Genomic DNA, 14,412 nt, shown 5'->3' on the forward strand with positions numbered 1-14,412 from the left:
CACTTTATAAATATTAACCAAAGTTCATTTGGTAACAAATCAGTTTGTACAGTTTCACTTACAGTTACATTGTTACCGCACTGCCCGATCTTCATTGGATTATGAAAAGTCACTTTAATTTCATCATTCACAATATAGTCAGCACTACCACACTGAGCCCCAGTGTTATCAATCAAGGCCAAATTAGAGGCACTGTATTGGTTCTTTATTAGCTGGCACTTCGACATGTAGATGTTCATAACTCCACTAAGGCACTCAACAGTTGGAAGCGGAGGTGGAACTAAGTGATGGGAAGAGAATAGGGAAAGTTGTAATAAGATAATGCTAAATGCATACAGTGCTATTCTGAATCATACACACAGCTAGATTTATCAACAAGGCAAATACTGCATGTTCTTACGTCCTGCACACATATACAGGCAACTCTATGGTTACATTGCTTTTTAGATTTGTATTAGGCCATGCCCCCTCACATCTCTAAATCAGGTTATGTACTTTACATTTCCTCCTCTGCAACAGAAATTATTTGTTTCCAGGGCAATTGTTGCACCCAATAGTTGTATTTGCTCCTAACTTCAAATCAGCCCCATTATATGCATATTAGCATACTGTATCATAATATAACAATAAAATAGTTATAATCACAAAAATGTGCATTTTAAGCCACAGTGTACAGTAATTTGGCAGGCCTTTGTAGGGTATCAATGAAGGATATACTCTGCAGGATTTCTATTACTGGTTGAGTCTCCCATATCCAAATATTCCGAAATACGGAATATTCCGAAATACGGATTAATTTTGGCATGATTGAGATAATTAAACATTTGATTTTTAATGGCTCAAAGTACACAAACTTTGTCTAAGGCACAAATTATTAAAAATATTGTATGGGTAGGTGGGGCCACCATGATTTGTGGTATTCTACAGAGTGGTGGTGACATGATTCAATTCATTACGGAATTGGGAGTTTGGTTCATTCTCCTGGGAGTCAACACTATGCAATGCAGTCTGTGGTTTAAAATGCATAAGATGCTGATTAATTTTACAAATACATAGGGGTGACTTTATTGAAACCAGTATATTTTACACATCTGAGCAAGCTGTCTAATGACAAGGAAACATGTTAGGCTATGCACCAGTGATATTATTTGTGGAATTACACCTATCTGCCTTTTCCCATTATCTGACATTGGACTATTGGACTCTTGGACTTTATTTTTCTGCAAACTGGATTATCCTTTGTCCAGTAACAGCATCATTGTGGGATATTCAATGCAGCATTAGAAACTACCTGGATTGCAGTAACAATACTCCGCTGTGCAATATTCTTTGTCCCTAAAGGACCTTTGCTATGATTGTGGGATATACATCACAGCACAATGACTGCTTTGCTTGCAGCATTATTATTATTATTCTACTGTGGTGCACTCTGTATCCCTAAAGGGCACTTTTGGATACTGGTAAATATGTCCGCAGACCGCAGTATATACTGATTTTATATGGCAGTAGGTAAGGGAATTTATGTTTTCAGCATTTGTCTGTTGAACAATATGCCTTTCACAAGGCTGTATATATAATGGTTGTTTTATGTATGTATTTTTATAATTAATTTTATTATTGCTGAATAATTATTTGAGATTAAAATATCTTTTTATTATGTGAAAACATTCATATGGTTATTTTTAGTATAAAAGTAGATGTTTTATAATCTGCGTCAATTCTAGGTATACATAAGATTTATAACACACTTCAACGCCATTCTCTTTCTTTGTTGCTACCCAAGTGACAAGTTTATTACACTGCATATATTGCTGCATCTAGCAACAATGAATTTCACAAATCTCAGCTCTAGGTAATATATATGTGTACAGTATAGAAGGGTTCCTTGGTAATAAAAGGACCAGAGTAAATCTGGGATCACTTGACTGCATGTCTTACCTGGAGGGTACATTAGTACCTGCTAGTATTTCTAAATGATGTGATATGACCTGAAGCTCAGACATGTAATCCATGCTCTGATAGACAACTAACGACAGGGGCCCAGAGGATAAACTATGTGTAACTGCACATACTGCAGAGGCTATGTGTCCAATTTTATGTATACAAATCAATTGTACCATGTTTCAAAAAATGTCCCTCTGTAATTATTAATAAACAGAAAACTTGATAATTAGTAATGCAGATAACAATAGAGAGTATGCATACTGTACCTGCTGTACTGTATTTACTAAGGTCGCAAGTACAATTAGCACTAGGGTCAGTACAAGGTTTCTCAGCTGCAGAATGCACTAGAGGAAAAGAAAAGAAATGGTATATAACACAATATATGCTTGTTCCTGATACAGTTACTGTATCATACTATTTATCAGCACATTTATTAACAGTGACATAATGTATTAATGAATGCTATTCCAATCATAAAAAATTACATGCTGGCCATAGAAAATTACAATTAGTATTTACCAACCTATGTTTTCTTTCTTAATACAGAAGTAAACACTTGTCTGCAGTGCAGAACAGGGTAAACATTTAAAATTAACAGACTAGCAGAGCAACTCTAAGGGGTATATTTACTGAAGTGCGGTTTTTAGAAGTGGAGATGTTGCCCATAGCGACCAATGAGATCTTACTTAACATTTACCTAGCACCTTCTGGAAGGTAATAGTAAGAATCTGATTGGTTGCTATGCATACATCTCCACTTCTACCCCTATGTGTTACTTTACTTTCCTAACACATTTTCATATTACATACTGTACATAGGGGTCTATTCATAAAGAAGATGAAGTGGCTCACGATAAACATCACTATATATCACATCATGTCAATGTGATATATAGTGATGTTTAGTAGCCATTCATGTACACTTACCTGTCCGGCATCTTTTGACGTTGTCCGGCCCCTCCATGATCCCTGGACGCAATGAGAAAACAGATATATTGGGAGCCCGATATGCCTGTATTCTTACAGCGCATGCGCTGGCATCCTAGGTCAGACCTGCTGCAATGAATGCTGGGAAAAGGAGGTGGAGCCAGCGCCAGGTGCTGGGCAGACAAGCAGGGAAGTACAGTATGCAACTTCCCTGATCTGTTCGGCTTGCGGTACAGACAATGCCATCCTTAGATGGTGAATCTGCAGGGCCGGATTAACAATGGGGTGGGTGGAGCTACAGCTCCAGGCCTCCCCATGAAAATAGGCCCACAAGACTCACTGCTGCAGTGCAGACAGGAAAAAACTATTTTCCTGTCACCACCACAGCATTCTGAAGCCTATACATTATACTGGCAGCCAGAATTCTTGCCTATTCCAGCCCCGCCTACCCTCGGGCTTGGGTGAAGCTTTGCCCCGGGCTGTCCGAAACTCCGTCCCCAGGCCGACTGTGAGTTGCGCTAAGCTCCGCCTCTGATTCATGCTAAACTCTCTGAACCTGAAGCTGTGTATTGCATACTCTGAGTTGCCTGAAGCTCCGCCCCCGTGTCTTTTGAGGATCCGCCCCCATGTCTTCCGAGGCTCAGCCAATTGACCCCTCCGTCCCTAGGCAACTGCAGCCGGGCAGTAGCTGTGACAGAAAACTCAGGTGGGTGTGATGTCTGGCACCAGTATATGCATTGTGTGTGTAGTATATTATATATAACATCTGATCACATAAAGGTTTAACAGCAGCATATATATATATATATATATATATATATAACACACAAAGGTTTAAAACAGTTTGATATAGAGATTATATATATATACTGCTATTAAACTGCTTTAAGCCTTTATGTGTGTGTAATAAATTTATTTAAACCTTTATGGAAATTAACTTTAATAAGTATGTAACTTGGGAATGTGTATATATGTATGTGAATATGTATATATGTGTTAATAATATGTATGCGTGTGTATGTGCGTGCGTGTATATATATATATATATATATATATATATATATGTTTATATAAATGGGTGTGTATATATAATATACATATGTCCATGATGCATGTGTGTATATATATATATATATATATATATATATATGTGTGTCTATAAATATGTGTGCATATATATATATATATATATATATATTGATATGTTGGACCGGCACTCGGTCTATTGGTCCTGCTGCCTGTGTGCCTTTGCAGAAAAATGCATAAAGTAGGAGATGTGTTTACCCTCTGGGGTAAAAAACACAGCACGGCACTACAGGACTTAAACAAAATGCTATTTATTGCACGACGTTTCGAGGTGCGTAACCTCGTCCTCAAGTGAAAAATACAGAAATGAACAAATATACAAGTCCTACCTTATATCCCAGATCACCGTGTGTAACTCGATCCGACCCGCCAACCAGGCACCGGACTGCAGCGTGTACCCGTGGAGTGGCGTCTATTGATGACGTACTTCTCTCAGGGGTGTTGGTTGCTTAGCAACAATAATGCTGGCTCACGGCACCCGGCGGCTGTGGGATACAATGTTAAAAACAATAAATAAATTATTAAACAGGTGAATATGTCTGAGATCCATACACGAAGTGTATTAATGACATTAAACCAATGTGTTAAAAGCGAACATTACACTTAATGCTAATGAATCTCAATGAAATGGCATAAGTATGCAGAAATGAGACACACTAAAAGTTGCAAATGAAAATAATTATAGTAACGTATTCCAAGAAATTCTTTCATTCAGTCCTTTTGGAGTGACCGTCTCCAATTTGTAAATCCAGGACGCTTCTCTTTTCAGAAGAGCTCTAGATCGATCACCAGCCCGTATTGACTCAGGTATATGGTCTATGATCTTGTATCTCAAAGTTGCAAGCTGGTGACCAAATTCTTTAAAATGTACTGCCACCAGTTGTTCCATAGGTTTACCCGCTATAGCTGCTTTTATAGCGGACCTATGGAGTGCCATGCACTCCTTGAATTTACGGGTGGTCATTCCTACGTAATACTTGCCACAAGGGCAAATTATTATAAATATGACAAATCTAGTGTCACAAGTCAAGACATGCTGAATGTGTAAGATCTTGCCCGTATGTGGATGTTTAAAGGTAGCGCCAGGTATGAGATAATTACAGGTCACACAACTAGGGCATTTATAACAACCCGGTAATTTTTTACTGATGGCCCGTATATTTCCAGTATTTCTGTCCGTGATATCTGTCTTGACCAGCAGATCTCTTAGGCTACGACCTCGCCTATAACAAGCCATGGGTTTTGTAGAATGAAAAATTGGTAAGTCTTTATCTGATGAGATGATAGGCCATAATGCATTACTGGCCTTTAGTATCACTGTACTAGAAGTATTGAAAGTGGTAATCCAAGGAAAAGATCGATCTATTTTATTACTGTTATTAACAGGAATCAGTAAATCATCTCTATTTCTCTGTAAGACTGATTGTTTGATCTCTAAGAGAGATCTCAAATTATATCCTCTCTCATGGAATTTTGCTACAATTGAATCAAGTTGTGATGGTAATTCCTCTTTGATGCTACATATTCTTGCTATTCTTAACATCTGTGAAAGAGGTAAACCCCTCTTTAAAGAGGATGGATGATGACTGCTATGTAGAAGCAAAGTGTTCCTATCAGTCTCCTTATAATGGACAGTAGTAGAAATTTGATTGTTGGTTAATAAAACTTTAACATCCAGAAAATTAATACTGGAATAACTCCATGAAAAAGTAAACTTAATTGGGGAAGGTAGTAAATTAATTTGGTTCATCATAGCTTCAAATGATTCAGGGCCTCCATTCCATAATATAAACAAATCATCTATAAAGCGACAGAAAAATTTAATGTGCGGGTGATATTGCGGTGTGAAAAATAAATGTCTCTCTTGTTTAAACATAAAAATATTAGCGTAAGATGGTGCTACAGCTGAACCCATTGCACATCCGGATACCTGTAAATAAAAAGACCCATCAAATAAAAAATAATTCCTGGTTAAAACCAACTTCAATAATTGTAAAAATAAATCCTTGTTAAACTCAAAATCATCAGTGAGATTTAACAAAAATTTGTTCATAGCCTCTAACCCTAATGAATGAGGAATAGATGTGTATAAGCTAGAGACATCCATAGTGCACATAATAGTGTCACCTTGTAGTTGTTTAATCTCACGTATACGATTAAGAAAATCTGAAGTTGCTTTTTTGACAATATGCGGTTGTATGAGGATGTCCAATAGTTGGGATATGGGTTGAAATAAACTGCCCCTAGCTGAGATTATGGGCCGGCCTGGGGGGTGAGTAGGCACACAGGCAGCAGGACCAATAGACCGAGTGCCGGTCCAACACATCAATATTTGATTCAGACTGTTTTCTATATAAACAGTTTGTAAGGGACAAGGCACCAGCGACCATTTATGTCTAAAGCTATACCCATTATACTCCAGTGAATTCACACTATTGGCATTAAAACATGGATGCCATCGATAACTCCGATACTAAAGATACCACATATGAATTTGGCATTATCCATGTACCAGTTGGAGAAACACTCAGCTTCACTGAAGATGAAGCATACAGGATTTTGTTTTCAGAAAAAACTACAGTGGATGACATGTGCATTGAGGATATTTATTACCAGATATATAAATTACATCGTCGAGAAATAGATTTTCAACTACACGGACAATCATTATCCGATTATTTTAGAAAAAAGCATATCCCAAGGGGATTTAGAGTTCGCAATGTCCCCACTATAGGAAGAACTAATTCTGAATTCTGTCGTAAGTGGATAGCTGTATTAAATAAATGCAGCTTCGACTTAATGTTACTAGTTATAGAAGAGGCTGGTAAAGAATTAAAGCAAAACTAAGAGAAGCTGGATAAAGCCAAAATACTATATAAAGAAGCATTGGTAGATCCTGAATATGAACGATGGTGGACCAAATTGTCTATGCAATGTGACACGTATAGGAAGGATTTGCAAAAATTTAAGAAAACTAAATGCAATACAGTCCAACAGGATTATGATGAAAATAAAGTCTACAGATGGCTCACAGGCACTGAACCAACAAAACCGGGATTTCGCCAAAGGTACCAACAAACTTGGCGGAATAAGACCACTAAAAATCTTAAAAAATCTACGGAACAATCAACATTTAGTGACAGCGACTTCGCTATAGCCGATTCGGATGAACCATCTACATCAACTAGGCCCCCTTTAGGAGTAACCACCAGACAAGGTTTAGATACCAAAAGCAAAGAACCCGCAGGGGGGGCCAAAACAAAAGGCAATACAAGAGCACCTGCCAAAAAGAAGATTTCATCTTCAATTTATCAAGCAGAACATTAACATCAGATGAAACTAAAGTCCTTAATAAAGGCTTATCTTTTGTGCCTACAACACTTTATAACCCCTTCGAGTGGCAAGTAGATCTCCACCATATGAATAGGAAGTTACGCCTAAAGGAATATTTTCAACATAAACAAAGTGAAACCATTATGAATTCAGTATCTAAATTTATACAAAGTAAATCTCATTCAACATTCGATCCTCCCTCACAAAATGCGGCCATAAAAACTTATACGACATTATTGGATGAATCCATTAATAAGTATACTCATGCAGCATCGATTCCTCCATCTAATTTGTCAAAAAATGAACGCAAAGCATTAAAATCGCTAAGCGATGATAAATCCATTATTATAAGGCCAGCGGATAAAGGGGGCTCGATAGTTCTACAGGACCTAAGTGAATACAGGTCTGAAATAATGCGGCAATTAGCAGACGACCATATATATCAAAAATTACCTTCAGATCCAACTCACAGGTTCCAAGGAGAACTTAATGAAATACTTCAACAAGCATTAGATTCTGGCAGTATTGATCGTAAAACTTTTGAAGCGCTGATACAAAAAAATCCAATAGTGCCTGTGTTTTATTCTGTGCCCAAAATACACAAGAACCCTACTCACCCCCCAGGCCGGCCCATAATCTCAGCTGGGGCAGTTTATTTCAACCCATATCCCAACTATTGGATGTCCTCATACAACCGCATATTGTCAAAAAAGCAATTTATCTCAAAGACACTTCAGATTTTCTTAATCGTATACGTGAGATTAAACAACTACAAGGTGACACTATTATGTGCACTATGGATGTCTCTAGCTTATACACATCTATTTCTCATTCGTTAGGGTTAGAGGCTGTGAACAAATTTTTGTTAAACTCAAAATCATCAGTGAGATTTATCAAGGATTTATTTTTACAATTATTGAAGTTGGTTTTAACCAGGAATTATTTTTTATTTGATGGGTCTTTTTATTTACAGGTATCCGGATGTGCAATGGGTTCAGCTGTAGCACCATCTTACACTAATATTTTTATGTTTAAACAAGAGAGACATTTATTTTTCACACCGCAATATCACCCGCACATTAAATTTTTCTGTCGCTTTATAGATGATTTGTTTATATTATGGAATGGAGGCCCTGAATCATTTGAAGCTATGATGAACCAAATTAATTTACTACCTTCCCCAATTAAGTTTACTTTTTCATGGAGTTATTCCAGTATTAATTTTCTGGATGTTAAAGTTTTATTAACCAACAATCAAATTTCTACTACTGTCCATTATAAGGAGACTGATAGGAACACTTTGCTTCTACATAGCAGTCATCATCAACCCTCTTTAAAGAGGGGTTTACCTCTTTCACAGATGTTAAGAATAGCAAGAATATGTAGCATCAAAGAGGAATTACCATCACAACTTGATTCAATTGTAGCAAAATTCCATGAGAGGATATAATTTGAGATCTCTCTTAGAGATCAAACAATCAGTCTTACAGAGAAATAGAGATGATTTACTGATTCCTGTTAATAACAGTAATAAAATAGATCGATCTTTTCCTTGGATTACCACTTTCAATACTTCTAGTACAGTGATACTAAAGGCCAGTAATGCATTATGGCCTATCATCTCATCAGATAAAGACTTACCAATTTTTCGTTCTACAAAACCCATGGCTTGTTATAGGCGAGGTCGTAGCCTAAGAGATCTGCTGGTCAAGACAGATATCACGGACAGAAATACTGGAAATATACGGGCCATCAGTAAAAAATTACCGGGTTGTTATAAATGCCCTAGTTGTGTGACCTGTAATTATCTCATACCTGGCGCTACCTTTAAACATCCACATACGGGCAAGATCTTACACATTCAGCATGTATTGACTTGTGACACTAGATTTGTCATATATATAATAATTTGCCCTTGTGGCAAGTTTTATGTAGGAATGACCACGCATAAATTCAAGGAGCGCATGGCACTCCATAGGTCCGCTATAAAAGCAGCTATAGCGGGTAAACCTATAGAACAACCGGTGGCAGTACATTTTAAAGAATTTGGTCACCAGCTTGCAACTTTGAGATACAAGATCATAGACCATATACCTGAGTCAATACGGGGTGGTGATCGATCTAGAGCTCTTCTGAAAAGAGAAGCACCCTGGATTTACAAATTGGAGACGGTCACTCCAAAAGGACTGAATGAAAGAATTTCTTGGAATACGTTACTATAATTATTTTCATTTGCAACTTTTAGTGTGTCTCATTTCTGCATACTTATGCCATTTCATTGAGATTCATTAGCATTAAGTGTAATGTTCGCTTTTAACACATTGGTTTAATGTCATTAATACACTTTGTGTATGGATCTCAGACATATTCACCTGTTTAATAATTTATTTATTGTTTTTAACATTGTATCCCACAGCCGCCGGGTGCCGTGAGCCAGCATTATTGTTGCTAAGCAACCAATACCCCTGAGAGAAGTACGTCATCAATAGACGCCGCTCCACGGGTACACGCTGCAGTACGGTGCCTGGTTGGCGGGTCGGATCGAGTTACACATGGTGATCTGGGATATAAGGTAGGACTTGTATATTTGTTCATTTCTGTATTTTTCACTTGAGGACGAGGTTACGCACCTTGAAACGTCGTGCAATAAATAGCATTTTGTTTAAGTCCTGTAGTGCCGTGCTGTGTTTTTTACCCCGGAGGGTAAACACATCTCCTACTTTATATATATATATATATATATATACACTTACACACATATATACACACACAGTGGTAAATGGGGAGGGTCTAGGAGCTTGAGGCGCACATAAGGGACCAATTCTTTTCACTGAGGGCACCACAGCTGGGAGTGCAAGAGGGGATGAATAATATGGAAGACTTCACAAGCCCTCCCTGCATCGTATAGAGTGGGGCCGGCACTAGGTTACTCGCACCAAGCGCTGTCCCGTGCTCCCCCTCCGCCCCTTCCCTCCCCGAGCTTATACTAATAACGCCAGCGAGTGGATGGAGGGCGGTTTTGTTTTCAGACCTGGACCCTGGAGCCCTTGTGCGGTCGCACGCACGGAGCGTGCCTGGACCCGGGACTGGTATAGAGTACCACCCCACCACTCCCAAAGGGACAGTGTGAACACACACAGGCAGAGTCTTGATTAAGGTTATTAGGGGCCCCCCTATGATCCCCCCTGTGCTCTCCATCCCATCCCCTTTGCTGTATCCTGTACAGCTCTGTGTCACAGCACAGAAATGCTGTGCCTCCAAGTTCCAGCTGCACTGCACAGTCGCGATGTAAGGGCTACGGGCCTGCTTCAGACCCGGTCGCTAAGCTGCGCTCGCACGCTCTTGCCAATAATCGTATGTTTGCGCATACGTATGGTTTGCAGTGCGCGTGCGCAAGCCAGTCTTAGCGATCGGGAATCGTGCGCTCGCTGTGCACAGACTGAGCGCTGTTTTGAGTGACAGATTGCGCCGTTTGTGGGTGGTAACGGGAAGGTGCTTGTGAACTGGGGTGTGGATGTGCGAATGCAGGCGTGTCAGGCCGTCAAAATGGAGTTTAATGGGTGTGCATAATTAGCAAAGTAGCGTCATTGTACACGTCACTTGGTTGTATTTTAGCCTGAACTGATCGCAGTGCTTGCGGGAGGTTAAGGTCTACCACATGCGCTGCGAGCAGCACCGATGGCCTTCGATGTTCCCAATTAAACACACACTTCCTGGAGATGACGTGTGCAGCGAGTGACAGGTGGGAGGTATTATAGTCCTGCATACGCTCACTGCCATCGCTCTGTATAGAGGGCGTCCTTACACCACACAGTGGGATTGCGGGATTTGCATACCCAGCCCCTTTTGCAAGCGAGATGCCGCTGCTTAGCGATCGGGTCTGAATCAGGCCCTATGTGTAGGGGCCCTCCATGTGTAATGTGTATGGGCTCCGAGATAAACACCCACTCCGCCCTGCCGTTAATCCGGCAATGCAGAGCAGCTGGCCTCCTTGTGACTGACAGAGACCTGTCACCTAAGAGAGTTGAGAGTGAGGTAGATAATCTGAATTCTAGTCATGTGTTTATAATTACAATATGTGGGGTTTGGAGGGCATATTTATGTATTCATATGTATGTGTGCATATAATATGTTTGTATGTATATATATATATATATATATATATATATAATCTCTCCAACAGACCCGACATATTTAAAATAATATATGTATATGTATGTGTGAAAAAATATATATGCCAGGGTGTAGGAGGTCTGGTCATAGTGTAGAACAGGGGTGGGGAACCTTTTTTCTACCGAGGGCCATTTTGATATATATATTATTTGCGGGCCCGGTGCAGGCTACGCCCCCTCCGCGTGATGTCAAAAGGGTGCGGGCCACAATTGCCGGTGATTACAGCAGCCCGGAGTATCCTGAGGATGCTCCAAGGAGCTGTAAGCGGTGTGACTGTCTGACGCGTCCTAAGGACGCTCCAGGCGGCACTGCTGCATAGATTCTGGCTGCAGGGTGCCATTCTAGACACCATGCTAGCCAGATGAGGTTAGCAGAAAACAGCTCCGAGGGCCAGACCAAATGATTCCGGGGGCCTTATATGGCCCCCAGGCCTGAGGTTCCTCATCCCTGGTGTAGGGTATTATAGACCTGCAAGATGTATTTGTAATTGGCAGTTATATGCCATGACTGTTTAACTATTGTTGCTAAGGGAATGATTTATCATATCCCACATTTTATAATGTGGATGGGATATGATAAGTTTTCTTAAATTTGAAAATTAAAACTTTCACACAGATTTAGGAATAATAGTACTGGAACACCCACAACACAATTGTCACACCCCCACATTATTACTTACACCACCACAGATATTGTCACACCACCTGCAGCAGCACTCAATAGGCCCTTCATAAATTTCAGCTCCAGGCCCATGTGAATCTTAATCTGGCTCTATGAATCTGTACCGCAGAAGAGGAACGGAAAGCTTTATGAATTGCACTCACCATACAAAAGTATGGTTATGCGATTCATGCAAAAAGCGGGGGTGCGGCTGGAGAAGGAATACCCTTCAACGTAGATGAAGAATAAAAATAGATGAGTGTCACTTTGCTAAAACTGATGTGTAATTACTGTACTTAAAAAGACAAAAATAATGTAATTATATTATTTTGTTTAGGTATTTATCAAGTATACAGTTCAGTACAACCATGTGCTGTAAACATCATCAGTGATGTACAATAGCAGCAGTATGAGCTCTAATGATAATAAATTAGTGTATCGTGATGGAAATTTGCGAATACAGTAGATAACAAAATCCTTTGTCTAAGTGCAACATTAGTTCTATCAGATAGACACTAATTGTATATCATTATAGCACATGCTGCTGCTATACATCTGAGCACTAATTTATCATCATTGGTGACGTTTATAGTGCAAAGGTGTAATTAACTATTTTGTTATTGATGTAGGTTGGGCACCTCTCAAACAGATTGGTTCATGAATATGATTGGTAAAGCTAATACATGAAATTATTGTTTTAAATCAAATATCCACATACATAATTGTGTGTAATTTAAAAAAAATGTATTTTATTGTTTCTTACCTGATAATAACTGAGTGCACAGCACCAGGAGCAGTGTTATAAAACTCTTCATTGTCGTACAGATTCTAGAAGAGACAGGTATATGAGCATATTTCCCATTCATTGAAAATAATATATCACCATCTTTTAAACATAAAATATACTTGTCTAATCAATGGTTATCTGTCTAATGAACATTTTCAGAAAATCCAGAATATGTGAAATTCACAATATGGCTCCTTAATTAATTTAAATTATTAATCAATATAATTTGCTAATTTTGTTATTAGTCAGTATGATAGTACTAAAGATTGCAAATTAGGTATAATTACCGTGTAGATTAGATGATGAGGACTGCTGTGTAGAGACTTTATTACTGAGCTACTTATATACTGTTTGCTGTTGTGCCTGTAGATTAGCCACAGGATGTGCGATGACGAGGAGTGGTACATACGACATGTGCCATTCCTTTCTAACCAATGATGTGAGGTATTTGCCTCAAGGTGAGAGAGATTCTACAACAAGTAGAACTAGACAGTAAATAGGTTTTGTGTGTTCATAGCAAATAATTACAGTTTTCACAATTCTAATTCATCATTGACCTAATTTATAATAAGTACTGGACTGCCTGTTTTTTCACTATTGAACCTAAATAGTCGACCCAGCCCTCAGTATGGAATATTCATCATTGCTAATATGAAACTTCACATCAAAAGTCCAACCTAATATCACTTTGGAATTAGACAATTGTTTCATAAAATAATGTTCATTTATGACATAAATTAATCAGGGAAGTCAGAGGACATCTGAACTGTTTTAATAAAATCTATCACATTTTTTCTAATGGGAAAAGTGTAGAGTGAGTGCTGTCACTTGTGAGAAGGGAGTACCGTCTTCAGAAGCAAGGGATTTCCTTATACTGAGGCCTTGTGCCCATCATAAAGCTCTATAGACCCACTGTAACGTAAACTACAACAAGGAAGTAGTGTAGGATTTTGTCTCACTTGGCTCTACCATTTACTGTTGTAACCTGTGTTTATATTAACTAGTAAATGGACCGGCATATTGTCACTGATCTGCAAAACTGGATCCATCAGCAAATTTATTTCTTGTCTGACCAGGAACTCTCTCACTCTGGAATTATTACTAAACTTATTTGCTGCACATGAATATTGCTTCCATAAGCCCAGAGGAGTAGCATGGAACCATGGAGAAAGTGCATGTCATAGCGCCCCCTCCTCCCTGTACTGAACTGTGCCAGTGGGGTATAACCAGCCTGTGGGGGAATACTGAAGTGAATACAAAAACAGCAAACAGTGGCAGTATCATGCTGGGCATTGAGGTCCCATTGGGGGAATAGAATGCTTCGGTGATGCACTATCTGACATTAAGGGGTAGCTCATTTGGCACTGCTTTATTTATGTATAGCACCTAGGATTTAACTTTTATCTCTTTTGAATCATTGTTAGTCATTGTTATCAATCAATAGAGGATATTGCATTATATATTCTGATCATTTAACTTAAATTGACAGAATACATGTGCTAG

The 14,412-nt window shown here is 38.9% G+C and overlaps 1 protein-coding gene across 2 annotated transcripts in view; it reads right to left on the bottom strand.

The window, feature by feature from the left end:
• The window catches only part of LOC148511533 (uromodulin-like), a 30,255-nt gene extending 17,303 nt beyond the window's left edge, over positions 1 to 12,952 (bottom strand). The window contains exons 1-4 of one of the 2 annotated variants that reach the window (XM_088442141.1): positions 12,886 to 12,945; positions 2,871 to 2,912; positions 2,211 to 2,288; positions 63 to 280 (exon numbers count right to left, since the gene is read on the bottom strand). In XM_088442141.1, coding sequence (XP_088298267.1) covers positions 63 to 280; positions 2,211 to 2,288; positions 2,871 to 2,912; positions 12,886 to 12,937 — 390 coding nt within the window. In that variant the 5' untranslated portion in view covers positions 12,938 to 12,945. Of the gene's footprint in view, positions 1 to 62; positions 281 to 2,210; positions 2,289 to 2,870; positions 2,913 to 12,885 lie in introns of both variants that reach the window. The other variant, XM_088442142.1, reaches the window with a different exon arrangement.
• Positions 12,953 to 14,412: the final 1,460 nt, after the last annotated feature.

This window comes from Taudactylus pleione, unplaced genomic scaffold, assembly GCF_031769625.1.
Source record: "Taudactylus pleione unplaced genomic scaffold, aTauple2 ptg000305l, whole genome shotgun sequence".
Lineage (NCBI taxonomy): Eukaryota > Metazoa > Chordata > Amphibia > Anura > Myobatrachidae > Taudactylus > Taudactylus pleione.